Source organism: Neopelma chrysocephalum, unplaced genomic scaffold (genome assembly GCF_003984885.1).
Source record: "Neopelma chrysocephalum unplaced genomic scaffold, ASM398488v2 Primary Assembly neopelma1_75, whole genome shotgun sequence".
NCBI classification, from domain to species: Eukaryota; Metazoa; Chordata; class Aves; order Passeriformes; family Pipridae; genus Neopelma; species Neopelma chrysocephalum.
In genome coordinates, this window is record NW_020897736.1 from 4,340,923 (window position 1) to 4,360,363 (window position 19,441).

At 41.6% G+C, this 19,441-nt stretch overlaps 1 protein-coding gene across 3 annotated transcripts in view; it reads right to left on the minus strand.

The window, feature by feature from the left end:
- Positions 1-10,449, minus strand: part of FBN1 (fibrillin 1) — a 147,916-nt gene extending 137,467 nt beyond the window's left edge. For all 3 annotated transcript variants that reach the window (XR_003535056.1, XM_027688753.1, XM_027688754.1), the window contains exon 1: positions 10,268-10,449. Coding sequence is in view for 2 of the 3 variants with exons in the window: in XM_027688753.1 (XP_027544554.1) it covers positions 10,268-10,434 (167 nt within the window). In the remaining variant the exon portion in view is untranslated. The remainder of the gene's footprint in view (positions 1-10,267) is intronic.
- Positions 10,450-19,441: the final 8,992 nt, after the last annotated feature.

The following is a 19,441-nucleotide window of genomic DNA, read 5'->3' on the forward strand; positions in this document are numbered from 1 at the left end:
CAGCTGATCACCAGCTAGAGCTGAGCTGAGATGCAGGGATAGGGGGAATGGTTTCTAATCACTCCCTCAATGTACTTTTCCTCTCCCTAGAAAAACACACAGCTATTCTTTCTTGCAAGAAAACGTTTCATGAACAACTTCTATTAACTATTTTGCTGCAGTGGCTATCATATGTTTAACATAATGTAGGGACCCAGTCTTCTGGCAGAAGAGATGCAATTTAAAGCAACATCATCAGCCAATGATTATTTTTAGAGAAGCCTTTGCCTATTTTTCTTCTTACATGGGTAACTTTGGTACCTGCTAAAACTGTACACAGAACTATTTGCTGATCATTTCCACATAAAATAGGAGTGATGCTTCCATGTCTGCACTGGGAGTTAAAAAGAATGACTAACTGCATCAGAAAAAATGGAGGGCTTGTCTTAGAAATGTGTTTGTCTGAGTATAACCAAAGTATTAAGAAATAGTAGCTAAGGCTCCAGAATGTGAAGTGGAATCCTTTATTAGTAGCTTTCAAAAGATAAAAAAATCAGATGTAAATACCTCTTGTAAAACAATTTAGGTACCCACCTGAACTTCTCAGTGTTTCAGAGTAAATACTAAATACACGGAGTGACTGAGCTGTGCTGACTCCACTGGAGCTTTACTCAGCTTTCCCACATAACCAAGAACTTCCATCACCTGAGACACGCCAAACTTTAGTGGACACAGCCATGAGCAACCTGATTTAAATTCACCCTGGTCTAAGCGAGGGTTGGACCACATGGCCTTCCAAGATCCCTCCTCACCTAAATGACAGAAGTCAGGTACTTCATGCACAAATTAGAGGTCAATATCTAAAGCACCTCCTTCAGCTGTGCTGGCGCCCACCCCCTCCTCCGAGGAGCAGCAGAGCTGCAAGCAAAGCAGAAGCAGGAAGGGAAGATCTGGTTCCTAATGGGATGCAGCAGCCAACAGCTACAGCACATGATGGGCAGCTGTCCCAAGCCACCTGCAGCCCTGACACACATCACTCTGCACCAAGAGCCCAGGGAAGAAGCCTGGTTGTGCTTTGAACTCACTGGTTTCAGTGAGCACATCCACAAACTGAGAAACTTAACTGTGGATGGGATAGAACTAAAATCACAGACACACATCTGCATTTAACATGCACAGGCCCCATTTCCAGGCACCCCAAATAGTTTAAACAGGGATTGCTTTTCTGTTGTTTAGCTAAATATTATAAAAATGGGATGTTTTTTATCACTGTGCCCTTTTTCTTCGTGCAGTGAACATTATTAAGAGAACTCTTGAAGCCATCTATTTCAATCATATAAAAGGAAAATCTAGGAAACAATGCTAGATTCTGGAACAAACACAAAATTTAGCTTCTATTACCCTTTCAAGAATAAGCATGCATTTTTAAGCAAAATATATTTTTTTACATACAAAGGATTGCACCTGATGTATTCATTTTTGCACTGCAATAAGCGAGCCTGTGCCATGCAGAGAGCCTAATATGATAACTATTTCTCACTCTGACAGTAAGGATACCGCTGTCCCAGAATCCTGGCTCAGTCCAACTGAAAAAATAACACGCTGAGCAGCTCTACGGGTATCTTTGGCTCCAGCCTATGTGCAAGTCAAGAGTTCAAAATGACATGCAAGTTTCCTGCAGCAACACTGAACACTTTTCTAACCCCAACCTCCATCACACACTGTGACAGCTAAATACAGCAATCCAACAACAGCATTTGACATTAAGTGAATTCTTCCGCACTTGCTCTGGAAATGTGACCATGTCTTTTGCAGGGACACGCTCATCTAACCTGACAGCCAGGCATTGTTCTCATTCAGAGCCAGGGACAGACGCGTTTCTGGCATGTATTCCTTCATTGTTCCACTTGAGAATGTCAACGGGTCCAGTTCAAAACCCAATCTACATGGCTGGGTAAGACACATAAAGTACAAGTATGCCACCACAAGAAACTATCTGCTGGGCCAGACAAGTACAGAGGGAAAGCGGGAGAGATCTGTCAGGTACTTTCTTAAAACAAACAAATAAACACACACACACACACAAAAAAAAGTATTTTCAGAGGACAAGCAATCATAGCCTTTTCTACCCTGGTAGCACTAAACAGCATCCCATGGGAAATGGATGTAACTGTGGGCTAGGACAATGCTTAGCTCCTTAGCTCTCCAGATGTCACTTCCAACAGGACAACAAGGAAAGACCACTTCCCATCTCCTGCTCTACTTCCCACACTCACCATGTAGATGCTAATGGCTATCAATAGAGGTAAACCTCTAACAATTTCCCAAGGGAAAACACGGAGGAGAGCTCAGGATTTCTGCCAGTCTGCACTGTGCACCAAGATGAGCAGCAGCACACCTGGCCAGCCAAAGCCAGGCCTAACCAGCCCCTTGTTGAGGATTTCCTGGAGGTTGTGGGATGTGCTGGTGCCACCCACCATTCCCACCATGAAGGAAACACAATCCTTTAGGGAGCCTCTTAAACCTGACCTTTCCATCAGTACTTGTCAGTGAACGCCCTGAGGTGTCAAGCAATGCTATTAACTTGTGTGTTAAGTGCTCTCCCTTAGGCTACTGGAAGATTTATTTTAGGTAATATATCAGTGTTTCTCCTCCTCCCTTGACTACACACTGTAATCAACCCTCTGCCTTTCTCCTCACTGGGACAGTGATTCCACGTTTTCAAAAGGTCCGTTACCTGCACCTCTGCCATAAGGAAACGGGAAAACCCTGCTGATATGGACCCCACTCTTTTAGTTCACCTTTGTCCCTAGCAGACATTAGTAATTTACTCTGTATACAAGGAATAGAAAAAGATGGAAAATTAGTGGGAAAAACAAAGAAGGAGAAAAGAGACAGGAAATAATGTTCCTGAAAGGAAACAAATTTTAGTTTGAAACCTCAGCTGAACATCACTGGATATTCTGATGTCCTCCAGCAAAACATGAGAGAGAGGGAAGCTTGAAAAAGAGGATGAAAATGATTAAAACTGTAGACAAAAGAACTGTGGCTTTCATTTGGTATTTCTGAGGCTTTAATGGTCATGAATCATTTCATAAAATGAGAAGTAGAAAGGAAAACAACAGATTCTCCAGCAAGTCAACATTCAAAATATTCTTCTAGATAAAAGCTAGAACTCCTTCATACTTCAGTGAAGATCTATAAGCAAAACCAGAAGGCAGAGGTTTTAATTTGACAGGCTACATTTCACATCCCAGTGTACCTTCCAAAGAAGAGCCCAACTTTACTGAACTGTCACAAAAAAGCAAATTATTCTCCTCATGCCTCTATCTGCACACCAATCTTAGCATGAATGAGGCTGTTCAGTAGGTCTGAAATCCTAAAATAAGTAAACAAAACTGAGTGGGAAAGTCAGAGTGGATGAGAAAACAAGCAAAGGAGACATTCACAATACAAGATCAAAAAGCTACAAATATCTTTTCCAGCACAGTGCAATGGTTAATCAGAAACACTCCAGGCCACAATTGTTCCATTCTACAAATATATTCACTGGGTCTGAGGAGTGAGACCAAAGTGACAGACATGCATTTCTATCCTCTTCATCTGTAGGGTTCAGCAGGCAGATGAAGAAAAGCAATGAGATGGAAGACAATCTTATTGCTAATGATTCATTTCTTACTATTTCTATATTCACATTCAAAGATCTCAAGCTCCTAAAGCCTTGTTTAAGTAGAGATGGCCTCCTATGATCCAATATCTACCACATTTCTACCAAGAGGAAGTTTTCCTGGTGATCCATGTAGCTAAATATTTGGGATCTTTCATTTTGGGTACCACTATTCTAATAATCACAGTTGCTTGAGCCCATGAACGTATTTAAAGTGAACCTTGTCAAAACTCGTAGTGAAGTTCACACACTAAACATTCAAGTTTGTAGGATGGAAGACAAATGACAAAGACTGTCCTAAGTGAGCAGCACTGCTGAGAAACACACCACAGGAAAGGAAAACAAGCTTACAGGAAAACAGAAGCTGCAATTTTATCCGATAAGGATGACTGTAAATGAAGCTGACAGATGGACTGTCCCTGCCAAACCGTAACCCAGTGATCCTCCCGTTGCTCCCAAATACACTGAGAGCAGCCCTGTGCTTACTCCAAATCTGCATCCTGAAGCCCAGCAGAGGTTCTGACACCGCTGTGTGAAGCTGCACACAGAGTAGAAGCTCTCCCAGTTAACACAGCAAACAGACCCAGATGCGACTGGATCTGGTCAACAACTTATGGAACCACCACTGAACACAAAATGTGTCTCGTGCTTGCTGACAACAAGGGAGAACTCTACTTTTATAACTCTTCAGGAGGCTCTTGATTGAGGAAAGTGCAGCTGAGTTTAGCCAGAGGTTTCTTATGTCCCCTCCAAACAATTCTCTCAGGAAACCTGCCCTGCAAGCTGCAAATTACTGCACCCCGCTCCAACCAGACACATTCTCTGCAGGTGCTGTTCTGTTTTTCACCCCAACCCTTTATGCCTCCTTTCTAAAGACAGTACACCATCTGTCCTCATCAATGTTCAACTAAATACCAACAAACTGAGATCAGAAAGTCTCCAGAAAGACAGCACCACACATAAGGTTATAAAATTGCATAACAAATCCACAAAAGAAAATTATTACCTGGAGCACAAAGACACAAAGTACAATCCATGACATCTCTTGCTTTCTGAGTACAAGCTGCAGGATAATCTGTTTCTAACCTGCCAAGTAATTAAGTCATAGCCACAATCAGCCTTACACAGGACTCCTCAGGTGATAGGACAGCACTGCACTTTCCTGCACTGGGACACAAAGTAACAAAACTGATGTGAAATTCTCCACTCGCTCTGTACATGAAGTGCAAACCCATCACAGCTGTGACCGGTCCAGCAGCATCTGGGTCAGTGTATCAGGCCAGCCAAGAGCTGTGCAGACAAAAATAGATAAATAAATAAGAAAGAAGGGAAGAAAGGAAAAGAATTATATCCAATCTTGCCCTCCTGATCTTCAACACTGGCAAAGTGGTGCATGGTCACAGCAAACCTGCTTCTTCTCAGACTCCCAGGCCAATTTTACAACATTTCCAAAACACTCATGTTGCATACAGTGCATCATGAATGCTGCTACACTGTTTATTGTAGCCTTTTTCCTCCCTTTGCTCTATTTGTGACCTACTTTTATCAAATGGCAATAAAGTATTTCTTTAATGTATTTTAGGAGAGACACATGGCACTTCAAAACCATTTGTGTCCAGCCACAATACAAAATGAGAAAAGATGACATTGGGGAACACTGGCTACAATCACATGTGCCTCAGAGGCTCACCAGTGAAAGACAGACTACAACAGTACTCATCAAGAGTTTTAACCATTAGATGGATTTTCCCTGTCATGCCCCAAATCAATTAAGTCCTAATTCTGCACTACAAACTCCACAGGCCCAGAAGTCTATCCCCATAAATGATAAACCAGAATTGGGATGAAGGTTGTGCCTTTTAAAAAGATGGTGTCCAAATGACAAGATTTAAAAACCTAAATGGAGAGTACAAGGACCACGAAGCCCTGAAGATTATTTACCTTCTACAGTTTTTCTTCAGGCCAAAGAACAACATGGAACTAGAACAAGAATGACAGTATGTATGCATTAGTATGTAATCCAAACCTATTGTGGCAGCCAAGGGAAGACATCTATGGGATCAGAACTGAAAATAATGTGTTACTCCCTCTTTAAATATTAGCCCTTCATCAAGCATTAATGACAGCTTTTGCCAGTCACAGAATATGTTCTGTGCTGGCTTCTTGCTTGGTTCTGTTTGTTTTCCCTACTCCTCATCCATCCCTCCTACTCCCCAGAGAAAGTTACACCTGTATCAAATCATACCATAGTGAAAGAAAGGAAACATGTACATGGGACACAGTGCCAAGATCTATGAATTCATTTCACTCTAGAACTAGAATTCCAAGGATCATGCAATAACAAAAAACCAGCACCACAAGCATTGGCAGAGGTGCAGAGAGGTGCAGAATCTTAACACTACGTGTAACTGCCAAGGACTTCAGGTTTTATACTGGGATGTGCTGGTGCAGAAGTTTTTCACCCTCCATATAAGCTTTACCCTGTGAGGCACAGAGGACTGGAGGGAGGCCAGCTGTGCCACCTGGGAGCCAAGAGAGTGCTCCAGCACATCAGGTATTACAGCAACCCCCATCTCTTTTTAATTAAGTTTTACATTTCCAAGTATTCAGGCTGCCTCCTGCTTGCAGAGTGCCACGGACAAGGTGTGGCACCAGCAGCTGCCCGGAGGTGTGCGGGCCACAAGTGGCAAGAAAAATATTTGAGGTTTTTTCAGTATAAACAAATATTTACCAGTACAGAAAGTCTGCTTTCCTTCAGCAGGCTTTTAGTGGTAATTATTGGTTTAAAACAAAAACCAGAAGCCTTAATTATATAGCTGAACACTAGAATTATGTTATAGATTTGTAAGATTTATTCTATTTCAGGGAGCACCAATGCATAAAAAGGGTCAAATCCGACCAGCTTTACTCAAGTAAGCATATCAGTAAACCTGTGGTTTTCACTTGAGATAACCAAAAGAAATTGGTCCAAAAAAACTCAATCCCCTGTGGAATAGCTTTAGTCCAAGACTCATATGAATCACTGTGGAGCCAACTACTCTGTTCTGCAATATTCACTATCATTTCAACTTACTAAAACCAAAGAAATTAAATCATTCTTGCACGAATACATTTAATTAGTCTCTTAATTAGAAACATGTCACGATTGAGCTATCTTGAAGAAATTTTAGTTCTTTCAAAACTTCTGCTATTTGTTAGACAAATTATTGCTTTCTTTGGCCATTATACTGAGAAGAGACTGATAAACATGACAAACATTGCTTAAAATATTAAGAACTGACTGATACTCATTAGTGTTTGAAGTCATTGTCTGGCATCATCAGAAAATGGGAAATCCTAATTAATTCTAAGATCTTTAAGCACAATACTTCTTGAACTGAGAGAACTACCAATCAAACCACCAGTACATCGTTTTTTACTTTATATTCAAATGATTGAAACACACAGAAATTGTTGCCTTCGAGTATACATTGTTTAGAAAGAACTTCCCATTGGTGGCCAGTTTTGTAGGGTTTATTTCTTACAGAAGTTTGACACCACATTGTTAGGTGTTTAAGGGGTAGCATGTGTTTAATGGCTTGATGCCTTATAAGTCAGTACAGTAACATCTGTGATAAAGTTCTGGAGATCCAGAGGATAAGTGTCTCAGTAGCAGCTTATTATTTTAACTTGCTGAATCACAATGGATTCCAGCAACATTTCCATGAATGGAGAATCTAGTTATATTTTTTCCTAATTACTGCTTTTATTCTGATTGCTTTCTAATCACTTAGAGGCATCAGGCACCAGCACATAAATATACATTGCCTTAGGCCAAACACAGATGGCATTACAGGATTTCACCTCTAATGCCTTCATAGCTGGATCAATTTAAACTGCATGAACAGCAAGCTTAAAATCTTAAAATGAGCACATAAGAGGTATTTCCAAATAATTTACAATAATTAAAATTAAAGTATACTTCTAGAATCACGTTATACATTCGGACAGCTCACTGGCATAAACAATGAGGCAAAGGTCACACAGAGGAAAGCAAACATCTCCTGCAATCAACAGCTTGCAGTAAAAAATGTGAGGTTGGAAAAGTCACAAGAATTGAAACAGATCTTTGGCTTCTTCATTTTAACGTACAAGACCAGTATTTACACACAGACTAACCTCAATACTTTCAAATGCTAAAAGACTTCCAATAGTCATTATAATCAAACACACAAAAAGCTTAAATGTAAAGGATTTTCTCTAAAAATGTATCCCCGTGCTCCTTACAATCAGTGCAAGAGTTTATTGCAAGAGGAAAAAAGTCTTAGTCAACTACAATAACATGAAAATAAAGTTTCCCAGCATCTGTTATGACTTGTATTACAACTATCAGATTCCCAAATGTATTTGTGATGATGAACAAGTTAAAAAAATAGTATGTCTTCTTGCAAAATCATATTTTTAGTGTTTCAGTCCTCCAATTACAATGAATAATGTATATACAGTTCCTGTACATTCAAAATATGTTTTCCATCTGTCCTTCCAAAGAATTCATTCCAACCTTGTCTGTTAAAATGACAATTCTTTTTATTCACATTGTACGGTACAGTACCACACCTAAGAAAGTGCTCACAACTTCTAAACTGGAAATATCCAGCAGAATTCACCCAACAATGATCAAAATGACTGTCCTCCAAACAATCTGGGAACTCTACACTCAGCCTCAAGTTGGGGTTACATAAAAAGGTCTAGAAAGAAACCAAACTAATAATTTGTTTTGCCTCTACTGTATCTCAGATCATCTGGCAAATTATTACATCCTTGTCAAGAATCTGCTTCTGAGGGGCACTCCAGGTTTGTAACATTCCAAATAATTGACCAAGATATAGAATATCTAATATTGATGTTGCCATTATCTCCAGATTTGCAGATACCTAAGTAGATATATAACTCATAGATAATACACAACAAAAGGAAGAATTATTGCAAAGTAATATGGACACAAAATATGGAAAGCTTCTGTTAAACACAAGAATTAACTCATAAGATTACTTACCCTAACCCATTTTAAATTCCAAAAATAATTAACACTTGAAATATCATCCCTTGATGCACTATTACTACTGTCTAAACAGCATAGTTTAGAGTAACAGTTACATTCACCAAAGAAATCTTATCCTCAGCTAATGTGCCTCTGACTTCCACCAAGTCAGCACAGTGTGCGAGCTGGCACACACTGGGTGGAAAATGGTGTTTATTAGTTTGATATTAACTCAAAGTTCTATAACAAGGAAGTTTATTAAAACACCCTAAAGGTGCTTTCTGGTAAATCTTTTTCCTTATCATCTTTTATTGCTTGCAATGAGTCCCTCAAACTTTACTATACACCCTTCTCACGTCCTAGTTTTTGTCACATCTACTTTGGATCTCCTTTATCCAACTATTTCTTCTGTGACAAGGTATAAGGAAATCCTACAAAATCAGATCCATGAAATACAATGCTGACAGCTTGCATCCATTTTTGCAGCATATGGACCTACAAACGTAAACCTTTTCCAATCAGGCAAACATTAAAAAAGCCAAGATTGTAAATCCAAATATAGGTAAAAAGTACTATAGAAGTATGAGGAAGTTAAAGCATATTCATCAAGGCCTCTAACAATAAAGTTGTAACAGCTCCTTTTCGAGGAAATGATGAAAAGAAAGAAAATAGCTTGCATCTCTTACAGAAGCATAACCATTTTAATATAATTCTTGCTGCATTTGTCCTCTGCCTGACCACCAAAAAATCTGGGTATGGGCTGAAAAGGCACATTGGGACACCTGAAAAAGAAAACCTCTCTTTTATTCCTATAGTACAAGCTTTTCACCTTTACAGTGAACTAGATTTTCAACTGCAAATGCACACAGTGCCTTTCGGCTGACTTCAAAACTATTTTTGCATTGGAAAGGTGTTCCACCAGAATCGGGAAAAGTTTGCCTGACACAGATGTACCCTTCAGAAAAACCACTCTGCTAAGCATGTACCACAATGTTTCATAAGAAATCAAACTCCTGTATGTTTGGGCTCATTCACATTAGTACTAGAGAGCTGGACAGTCCAGCTGAGAGCAAGAGAAGATGCCCATCACCAAAGGTTCAAGGTGGAGATGAGAGAGGACAGCTAATGGAAAGGGCATGCTGTGGGCTCCGGGCCTCATCGCTATGCTGCTTTATGTGAAGCAGAAGGACGGGATGCAGGAGGAATGCACAAGCCCACAGTGTGCCTTTATCCAAGGCCTGCCTAGAAGATAAATCAGGAACCTCTGCCCTGCTGCGGCTCAACCTCATGGAGCATTGCCCACCCAGAGGTGAAGCAAGGCTGCAGCACGCAGAGGATCCAGCACCCTGCCCCCGGGGGGGTTCCGGGAGGGTGGCGGGGCTCCGTGCCCTGGCACTACCCTGCGATGCTGCAGGCGGTGTCCGGCGCCCCCCAGCCCAAAGTGCTCCTCGGCATGGGCAGCCCCAAGGGGTGTCAGGGAGCTCTGCCACCGCCGCCAGCTCCCACCGTGAAGGGGTACTGGATATGGACACACACACACACACACACACGCAGGCAGATGTGCCCGGCCCGGGGAGGGGCCGGCTCAGCCCCGCACCTACCCTTTGAGCGCGTCGTGCCCGCCGCCGTGCCCTCGCCTCTTGGCCCGGCTGGACCGGCTCTCCTTGGCGCTCACCCCCTCGCCGTGCCCGGCGGCGGCGGCGCCCGCCTGGGACGCCCACAGCACGGCAACTCCCAGGGCGATCCCCAGCAGCCGCCCCCGCCACATCGCGTCCCCCGAGCCCCCGGGCTGCGAGCGGCCGCCGCCTCCTCTGCGCCGCCGAAGTCCGCCGGTCCCCGTCGTCCTGCCTCCGACCAGCCTCTCCAAGGCGAGCTGCGAGGGGAGGAATGAGGAGAAGGAGGGAGTTAGGCACCGAGGAAAAGGAGCCGCGGCCGCCCCGCGCCCCTCGCCGCCTGCCCCCGAGCGGTCCCGGCGCTATCCCGCCCGCGGGAGGCGGCGGCCGCGGGGGATGGCGAGGGGCTGCCCGGGGCCGCGCGGGCTCTGCTGCCCCTCCAGCAGCATCCGCGGGGGCTCCCGCACCGCCCGCGGCCGCCGCCGCCGCCGCTCCCGAAGCCGCTCCGGGGCTGGAAGTGCGCCCCGGGCATGAACCCTCCCAGGTCCCCGCGCCGGGCAGCGCTGGAGCCGCAGCGGCCGCGGTGCCGCGGGCAGGACCCGCGCCCAGCCCGCCCGCCCCGGGAGAAGCCGCTGCGAGGGGCGCGCACCCGCTGGAGCCGCCGCCGCCGGCTGCCGTTCCCGCTGCTGTTCCAGCTGCGGCCGCTGCACCCACCGCTACTCCAGCTGCGGCTCCAGCTGCCCCCTCCCTCCTCCTCCTCCTCCTCCTCCTTTTTCCCCTCCTCTCTCCCCCCCTCTCCTCTTCAAGTATCGCCCGCCCAACACTTTCTCGCGAGAGAGAGGGGAATAAAAATGTCCCCCCACCCCCGAGCCGCTATCCCGGGGGCTCCCGGCGGTGCCGCGGCAGTCCCCGGCTCGCCCCGCGGCGGGTCACCTGCGGCCGGCGGGATGCTCGGCCCCGGGAGGCGCCCCGGGAGCCGCGGGGAGAGCGCGGTCCTGCCCGGGAGGACGGGGCGCTGCCGCCTCCCTCCCTTCCCTCCGCTGCGGAGGCAGCGCTGCCAGCTCGGGTTACCCCGCGGGTCCCCGGCTCACTCGGCGGCAGAAGCATCAGAGCCTGGGGGAGCCGGAATGCTGAGCCAAGTGTGTAAGGCAGCACCGGGGGGAACCGAAGGAAGTGGACGCCTATGCCTCCGTCTAAAGGCATATATATATATATATGCGCGCTTATCTCTCTCTATACCTATCTGCTAGAGGTGCAGCATTTTACATCTATGGCTTGTGGAAAAACCCATGAAAGTATCTGTTTCCCTTATAAGGAAAAACAGCAAGGACGTTCCTTTACCTTAGAGGCTGCTGCAAAGTGAATAATGCACTTTCTAGTAACGGGCATGGCACAGACACCGAGGCACCGAGCTCTTCCGCACATACTCCTAAATCTCTACAGCCACCTCCAGAACAAATGACTGCCTCATCCTTGTCGAGGAAAGGAAGAGAAGCCCTGCAGGTTTTATTTATGCTTCTGGGTTGATTTAGAAATCCTGAAGAGCAAACCACTATCACCCCCTGAAAGGCAGAAAGTTTTAATACCAAAATAATTGGGGGTGGCAGAGGGAGACACACACAGTACAACACAGAGTTCAAGCCCAGATTCTATATGCTCCTGTCAAGTAGCTCTGTACCAGGATTATCCCATTTCAACATACACAAAACAAACAAAAAAAGCAAACTGATTAGACTGAAAGTAAATGATACTTATGCATTGTGCTGCTCCTCACATAGAAATATTTTGGCAGAAATGTTGGATTTCCCAGTTTGCAAGTGTTCTCATTTTTTGTTAGTTTCAGGCAGGTGCTGATAGTGAGTGTATTATTGAACTGATGTTGCAAAAGCTCAGCTGGACAATTTTATAAGCAAACATCTGACCACCCACCCACAGCAGCTGCCAAACCACGCTGCCCAAAGATAAATGCATGGTGTATTCTGCCACTAATACAGTATCAGGAAGAAAGGAAGTACCACGTAAGATATCCTAGTACCAATCTTTGTTTACAGCTGAAATGTAATGGTGACATAAGATATGGCAGAAGCTATTTAAAATATATTGTTTGAATCAGTTAGCAGTTTATATATTGCATGTATAAATATGCATTATCCTTCTAAGCATACATAGAAGTATTTGAACTATGTACTCACCACAATAACAGCTTTCTAGTCCTTTTCGCTGATTGTCATCATCAAGAGAAGTGGTAGATTCTGCAAATTACAAAACAGTAATTTGATTTTGACCATTTCAATGCCACTGTTTAACAGTTTAACATGAAAACTTACAGATGGACACTTAGTATACAGGTAAAATGTAGATGCACAGTGAAATACTATGAGATATTGGCCCGAGAAGGAAGTGATGGGATACAGAATATGCCTCTTCAGTGTCTCTGAACAAGGCTCAAGACAGTAGCAATCCACACCTTATACCATTTTCTTGTAACTTGTACAAAATAAAGCAAGGGAATGAACTTCAATTCTGCAAGGAGAGTATTACTGATTTGCAGTTTGCACCACGGAAATAGAAATTAGGGGTTGTGATTAATGCAAAATGTTGATTTTCCTCCTACAATCCAGCTGGATAAATAGGAATTGGATTTTTCAAAGTTTTTCTTGTTTGTCTGACAAATAGGCAGACAAAGATAACATTTTTTTTTATGTTTATGCTTGTTGAAGAGACAATACAGCATTGTTTAAAGGATTTTGGGAGGTTTTTTTGCAGTGTCAAATTAAAACTTGCTCAGAAACCAAGAGACCAGGATAAAGGTGGTAGTAATTGTCCCTTCTATTAAGAAATTCAGGACATGCAGTACCTTGATATACAATTCTCTTCCTTCACTCTCATTTGTGGGTACAGCAAAATCTAAACATTTATTTAGTGAATATAAAAGGTAAATATGTTTAAACCAAACCACTGCAAAAAATATTGTCAGATATTTACTAATTATGTTTATAATGTGAAGATAGAATTTACCAGTAAACAAAAGTGAGTTATGAAAGGAATTCTTGGTTACTATTTACTCAAACATTCTTTAGGCTTCAACATTTTCTGTCTCAACCGCTTTAATTTTCTGGATGAGCTACCAGAAAAATATCTAGTCTCTGTCACAGGCTAATGGGGTGACTTTCTCATATCTTCTAGGACATTTTATGATTTATTTTTTGGTATCTTGCATGGTTGCAGAAATGTGGATTACACTATATGAAGTAATGTTACATGATATGTGGGCTGTCTGTTCATTAATCTAGTGAAATATGTAGCACATCATCAACTTCTGGTGTGTCATTTTAAAGAATATGCTTATATATTACAAGTACTTATATTGTTGACAACTTTAAAATAGTGCCCACCTGGGTTTTCAAACCACCAGAAAAATACACTGTCACAAACAAAAGCCTTAAAACAACTTCTGCTCTCTGCTGCTGAACAGAGCAGCTAATAAGTGGCTTTCCCACAGCCACTTGAGTCTTTGCAAACATTTGGACTCTGAAGAACATCTAGACAAACAGATTTCTATATGGCCTCCAAAACACTTGTCATCCACTCAAAGTTTCACTCAAGGGGAAAGAAAATAGCAACAAAAAAGCAATTCTGATGATCCAGTTGATCACCATCTCCCGTGACAAACAGAAAGATAAACTCTTAGACTAACCAAGATTCAGAAGCTCAGTGATATTTGAGTTCCTTGATCAAACCATGGAATCTAACCCAGAAATAAAAGACACCAAAACCAAGGCATATGACAACATGCACAGGGGAATTTTCCATAACAATTAAGCAACTATTTTTTTCTCAATTATGATTCTTCCAGGTGATTTTGAGGATCCTATAGCTGTGTTTTGGACAATGTAGATGGCATGGATTGTGGTAGCAGGGCCCAAAATCCAGGAATGATAATTACAGGTAGATTGATTATAAGAGGAAATGATAGAAAAGACATAGATTACCCTTTGCAATTAGGTATCAGCTGAGAAACAATGATCCTAAATATTTACATAACTACATGAACACACTTTAAATCAAGTCCAGTACATTCCTCTAGGAAAAGACATGCTACTAGCTAACCATGCCTTAGTGCATCTCCCTGTGCTTATCAACATCATGTACATAAATCATTTTATACCGTGACTAAATTATGAAAATTTAACTGATTCTCAGAGACAGACCTATTTGTTCTGTTTGGTGTCCCTAAAAATACTGAACTGAAATTTTCAGTGCTGGTGACCTGTGTGCTCAGCAGCAGTGATGCAAAGGACTGGTCTCCCTCCTTCCTGGCCTTTAGTTGGCCAGTCCTCTTCATCTCACACATCTCCTTCCTCTCCTCTTGAAGGATGCTTAGCAGAATTGTCATATTTTAGGCAAATTTCTCTGAACTGTTGCAAACAAAAAGAATCTTATCACTAGATACTGTGATAGAGTTGGGAGTTCATTTCGTGAAGTGGGTTTTTTTTTTTATTATTTCAATTTATATGAATTTTTGCAATAATTGCATTTTTTTAATCTGTAAATTTACTCTAACTAAAGTGAGCAAAAATAAGTACGTCCATCTTACATATTTCTTTATTAAGAGAGCCTTGATTGTGCCAATGAAAACAAATAGTGTGGGAAAGTTTTGGTGTGTGTATTTTTTTAAGTATGTTACTAGCACAAACAGTAATTACATTCAGACAACCAATCAGCTGGTTTAAATCTAAAATAAAAATAAAAATAAAAATTAGGAACTCAAAATAAAACAAACTGTCACCCATTTTTCTTAATGCTGTTTGGTCAGACAAGCTGTGATAAGTAGCTATGGAATCTGTTAATGATAGCTTTTAAGGGACATATTTCACTCAAGACTTTTATTTCATTTTTACAAATGGTTTTATTTATCTGTCAGCTGAATTTATAGTGATGGAGGAGGAAATCCAACCTACATTAACATATAATTCCATAATTTGTGATACTGTGCAAAGTGTTGGGCTAATGTTTCTGTAATATAAGAAATAAAAGGTCTTTCTTGGCTCAGACTTTATAGGCCCAGTGCTTCTGGGGCAATTACAGTATTTTAGCTCAGTTGTATCCCAGATGAGCATAAACCTATTACATTTTCTTACATTCAGAATATATCTCTCCTACTTATACCTCTATGGAATAATTTTAGCACAGAGCTTATGTTGTTCTAATCAAAATAATACTTTTAATTTACAAGAACAAGGCAAACTTTTATATTACCCCACCAAAAATTGCAGATTTGTCCTTACTAAGATCTGAATGAAACAGATGTTCTTACTCCATTAAAACACTTGGATTCTTCAGTATCAGTGACAAAGAAAGTACAAGGAAACTCAAGAGAGCCCTAATTCAGACACTCCCTTCTCAGTACTATTTTTTAACAAAATTCTGTACCCCATTCATAGTTGGTTTTTTTCTAAAACTAGATCTCATTTTAAATCAATCCTTACCTTGTAAGAGCGAAACTTATCATACATCTCCATTTCCTAAAGGAATATGAGATTATATTATCAGAGTTACTCATGGAGGTCCTACAGAAAAGATAACTAAACCAGAAGAAATCCTATGACTTCCATTCTTTCTTTCAGGAAGGGGAAACACAATTTTATTTTTATAAGACTCGTGCTGAATAGAAATATAACTAAAATACAGCAGAATACTTTTTTTAATCCCAGTCTAACACAATGCATATGGTGATATATTTAATTCTATGTTTACTGCTAGAAAACCTAGTTTAACCATAGCAATTGCTTTTGATTTCAAAATAAATATTTTAATCCAGCCTTAGTGCAAGAAAAGGAGATATATATTCTAATACTTTCTGTCAGCTATAACTCTTTCAAATTTAATGGGAACTTTGCCAGAGTAATAGTTGCAAGCTGAGCTTCCTCAATCTTACATTTGTCCCCAATGACCTCTTAAATCCCACCTGTAAACTCAGAAGCAAAGTGAAACAATTTTCATGGATTAGCATAAAATGCCAACTGCTGGGTGAATTTTGAGCCTAAAAAATTAAGCAAATTGGTACAGCTTTTTATTTGAATTAATACATTCCAAGTGGGTGGAAATCAGTAACCAAGAGCCTCTTCTTGTAATTCTCACTTATGCACAATTCCCTACTGACTCCAACAAAGACAGCTGAATCAGGCCCTACATTCCTTCAAACACTGTCAGCAAGGGATTGGGTGTCTCTGCCTCTGTTTTCTATCCTAGTGTTCCTCTGGCTATGTGATGTCTCGGTTGATAGGGAGTTGCCCCATGATGCAGTCGAAATAATAAAATAGGTAATGAGACCAGGGATTAGACTCTGAACCCACCACATTCCATTTGCAAGGCCCTTCCTTTGAGAAATAACACTATGAGACATTGTATACAGCTCTCATAGAATCAATGATGAATTTAAGTTGGAAGGGACTCGTGGAGGTCACTCGGTCCAGTTCCCTGCTCTGAGCTGGGCCAACTTAAGAGAAGGCTGCTCAGGCTCTATCCAGATGAGTTCAGAATACCTCCAAGGATGGACACTCCACTTTCCTGGAGTAACCTATGCCATTGTTTTACAAACCTCACTGTGATAAACTTAATTCTTAGTAGGAATTTCCATTCCTAGAATTTGTGCCTGTGCCTCATCCTAGCACTGCTCACCACCCACAAGAGGCTGTATCTCCTCTATACCCTGAAGACAGCAGTCAGATCCTCCTTAGCCTTTGTTTCTTAAGTTTGAATGACCCCTCTGCTCAGAGAGCACTGCTTCAGCCCCTAGCCATGGCGGTGGCCCTCTGCCAGGCTTGCTGCAGGTCTCAATGGTTTTTGGGTTTAGGAGTGGGTGGAAGGTTTTTTTTTGTTTTTTTTGGGGTTTTTTTTGTGCCAGTGTGGCCAGAGCTGGATACACTACTGCAGATGCAGTTTCTAAAGTACCAAAGGAGGGGAAGAATCACTTCCCTGCACTGACTGGTTGCACTCCCACTAACACAGCTCCTCTGCTGCAAAAGCGCACCGGTGACTCACGTAGGACAGGGATGAGTCTCTGCCCAGTAAAGAATTCAGTACAGCTCTGATCTGCACTTTCCTTTATTCAGTAACTTTCCAAAGGCTGACTTCATTTCCTCAGGTTTTCTAGATACCAGTAAACTAAGTGAGGCAACCTCATCTGGAGCCTGCAATTTCTTACCGGTATAAAATCATTTGGGGATTTCCCTCCCACTTCGTCTGTTGAAAGTATTACAATTTACTTACTGAGAATCACTGGGGCGTTGTTTTATCAGGTTCACAAGTTTCAGCCGCCAGTCTTCATTGCCTCAAAATGTCCATCAGATTCAAGGTTCTTTATGCACCACACTGGAGAGAACATGATCCATTTATTAATGCATACATCTTCAATATATGGCATCGTGCACTTCCAGTACTGTTACCTGAGTACACTCAGCCCACAGACATCAATAGGAAACTTCCTGTTAATTTATAGATTATTGTCTTTCATATTTAGCCCCTTCTCATTGATGTATTGACTCAACTCACAGCAAACTGATTGTGTCCTAAAACAAACAGCTATAAAGAATCTATATAATCCAAATCAGTCAAGTTGCCTTTCTTTGTAAGGAAACAGGAAATAATAATTGCAGTTAATTCAAAAATACATTCATTTCTCAAGTGACTAAATGAAGTAAAAGAAGCTATTTGAGTAGGAAGTTGCAACAGATTCTACATGCTGTGGCTCAAAGTGGGAATGAGAAGGGACAAGAAGAAAGCTCTCTGTTTTTTGGGGTTTAAAACTCTTTTTTTCTCTCCTACAAAGAAAATTAAAATACCGGGATATGTTAAAATTTATTAACTGAAACACTTGAAATCCAGTAACTTCTACCAGTTTTTAGTACAAATTATTAAGATTACATTTAAATGGGGAAAGTAATTCCAACGTTTAAAAAAAATCTTTAAAGCTTTCTTAAAAAATGGAATTACTGCCTCTAAACTGTCCCTAATGGTTTACAAATTATCAACACCAGGTCCACCCAAAATTGCTATTACTGTGATGAATGGGGTGGAGTTCAGAAGAGATTGGTCTGCTACATTTCTTTGTTAAAGTGACAGGTCTTGACACTTTACAAATTTTAAATAAAGATGTTGAACAAACTGTTTCTAGCTTTGTGAACTCCTTTCAGTACCAAAAAAAATACCACATAACTTCAGATGAATAAGAACGGAGGTCGAACAGGCACCGAGTCAGCAGAGGAAATGTCATCTGACACCCATGAGGGAGAGCCAAGGAAAAATACTCATGGGCAGGAGATGCTTGGGAAAAAGGACATCTATATCTATCTATCTATAGATACATAGATATATAGTAAGGCTGACTTTTCCCAGTCCTGTTCATCAGTAAAAGGAAGGAAATGTAATTTTATGGATGAAAAGTGGATGATGTAAATAAGGAGATTCATGCTGCCTTTTTGAGATAAGGAAATCTTTCAGAGGCTCCAGTCTGGACACACTTTATGATAAACTATTGGGAAAACAGAGTTTCCCTGCACTGCAATGATCTGGAGAAACTTCCTTTGGCACTACAAGCCTAGTCCAAGCCTGAGATAATTTTTTCTCTCCACTTATTTCAGTGGACTTCAGAACATGCCCTGACTTCGGTGTGGTGAATGCTATTCCATCAGTTAAGCTAAGCTAGAGCTGTGAAGTTTCTGAAAACAGCCTATTACATGGATTCAAAAGCATTATGGAGAACTGGAAACAATTCCTTCCATACAATTGGCTGCAAAGCCTTTCCTCCTTTTCAAAATACACAGTCCTCTGCATTCACTGGTCCATACATGAGGCTCTTTACTTACCTGGGGTTTTGTCACAAACAGTGAAAAAACAACAAGCCTCTGCAGTCTTGCTGACTAAATATTCAGAGCTCTGCACAGTGAAAATACAAAGAGAAATCCTGGAAGTGTTCTCTAAACCAAGAAATTACTGCTTTTTGAATTTACTCCAACTTTTAAAAAGTAAGCCATCAGAATTTACATATGTATCATGCTCTAATACACATGTTCAACAGGGACAAATTCAGAGCTAAATGTGTTATAAAAACAACTGTACAATTGTGTCAGTTCAGTAGATCACTGATGTGCATGTGCCAAC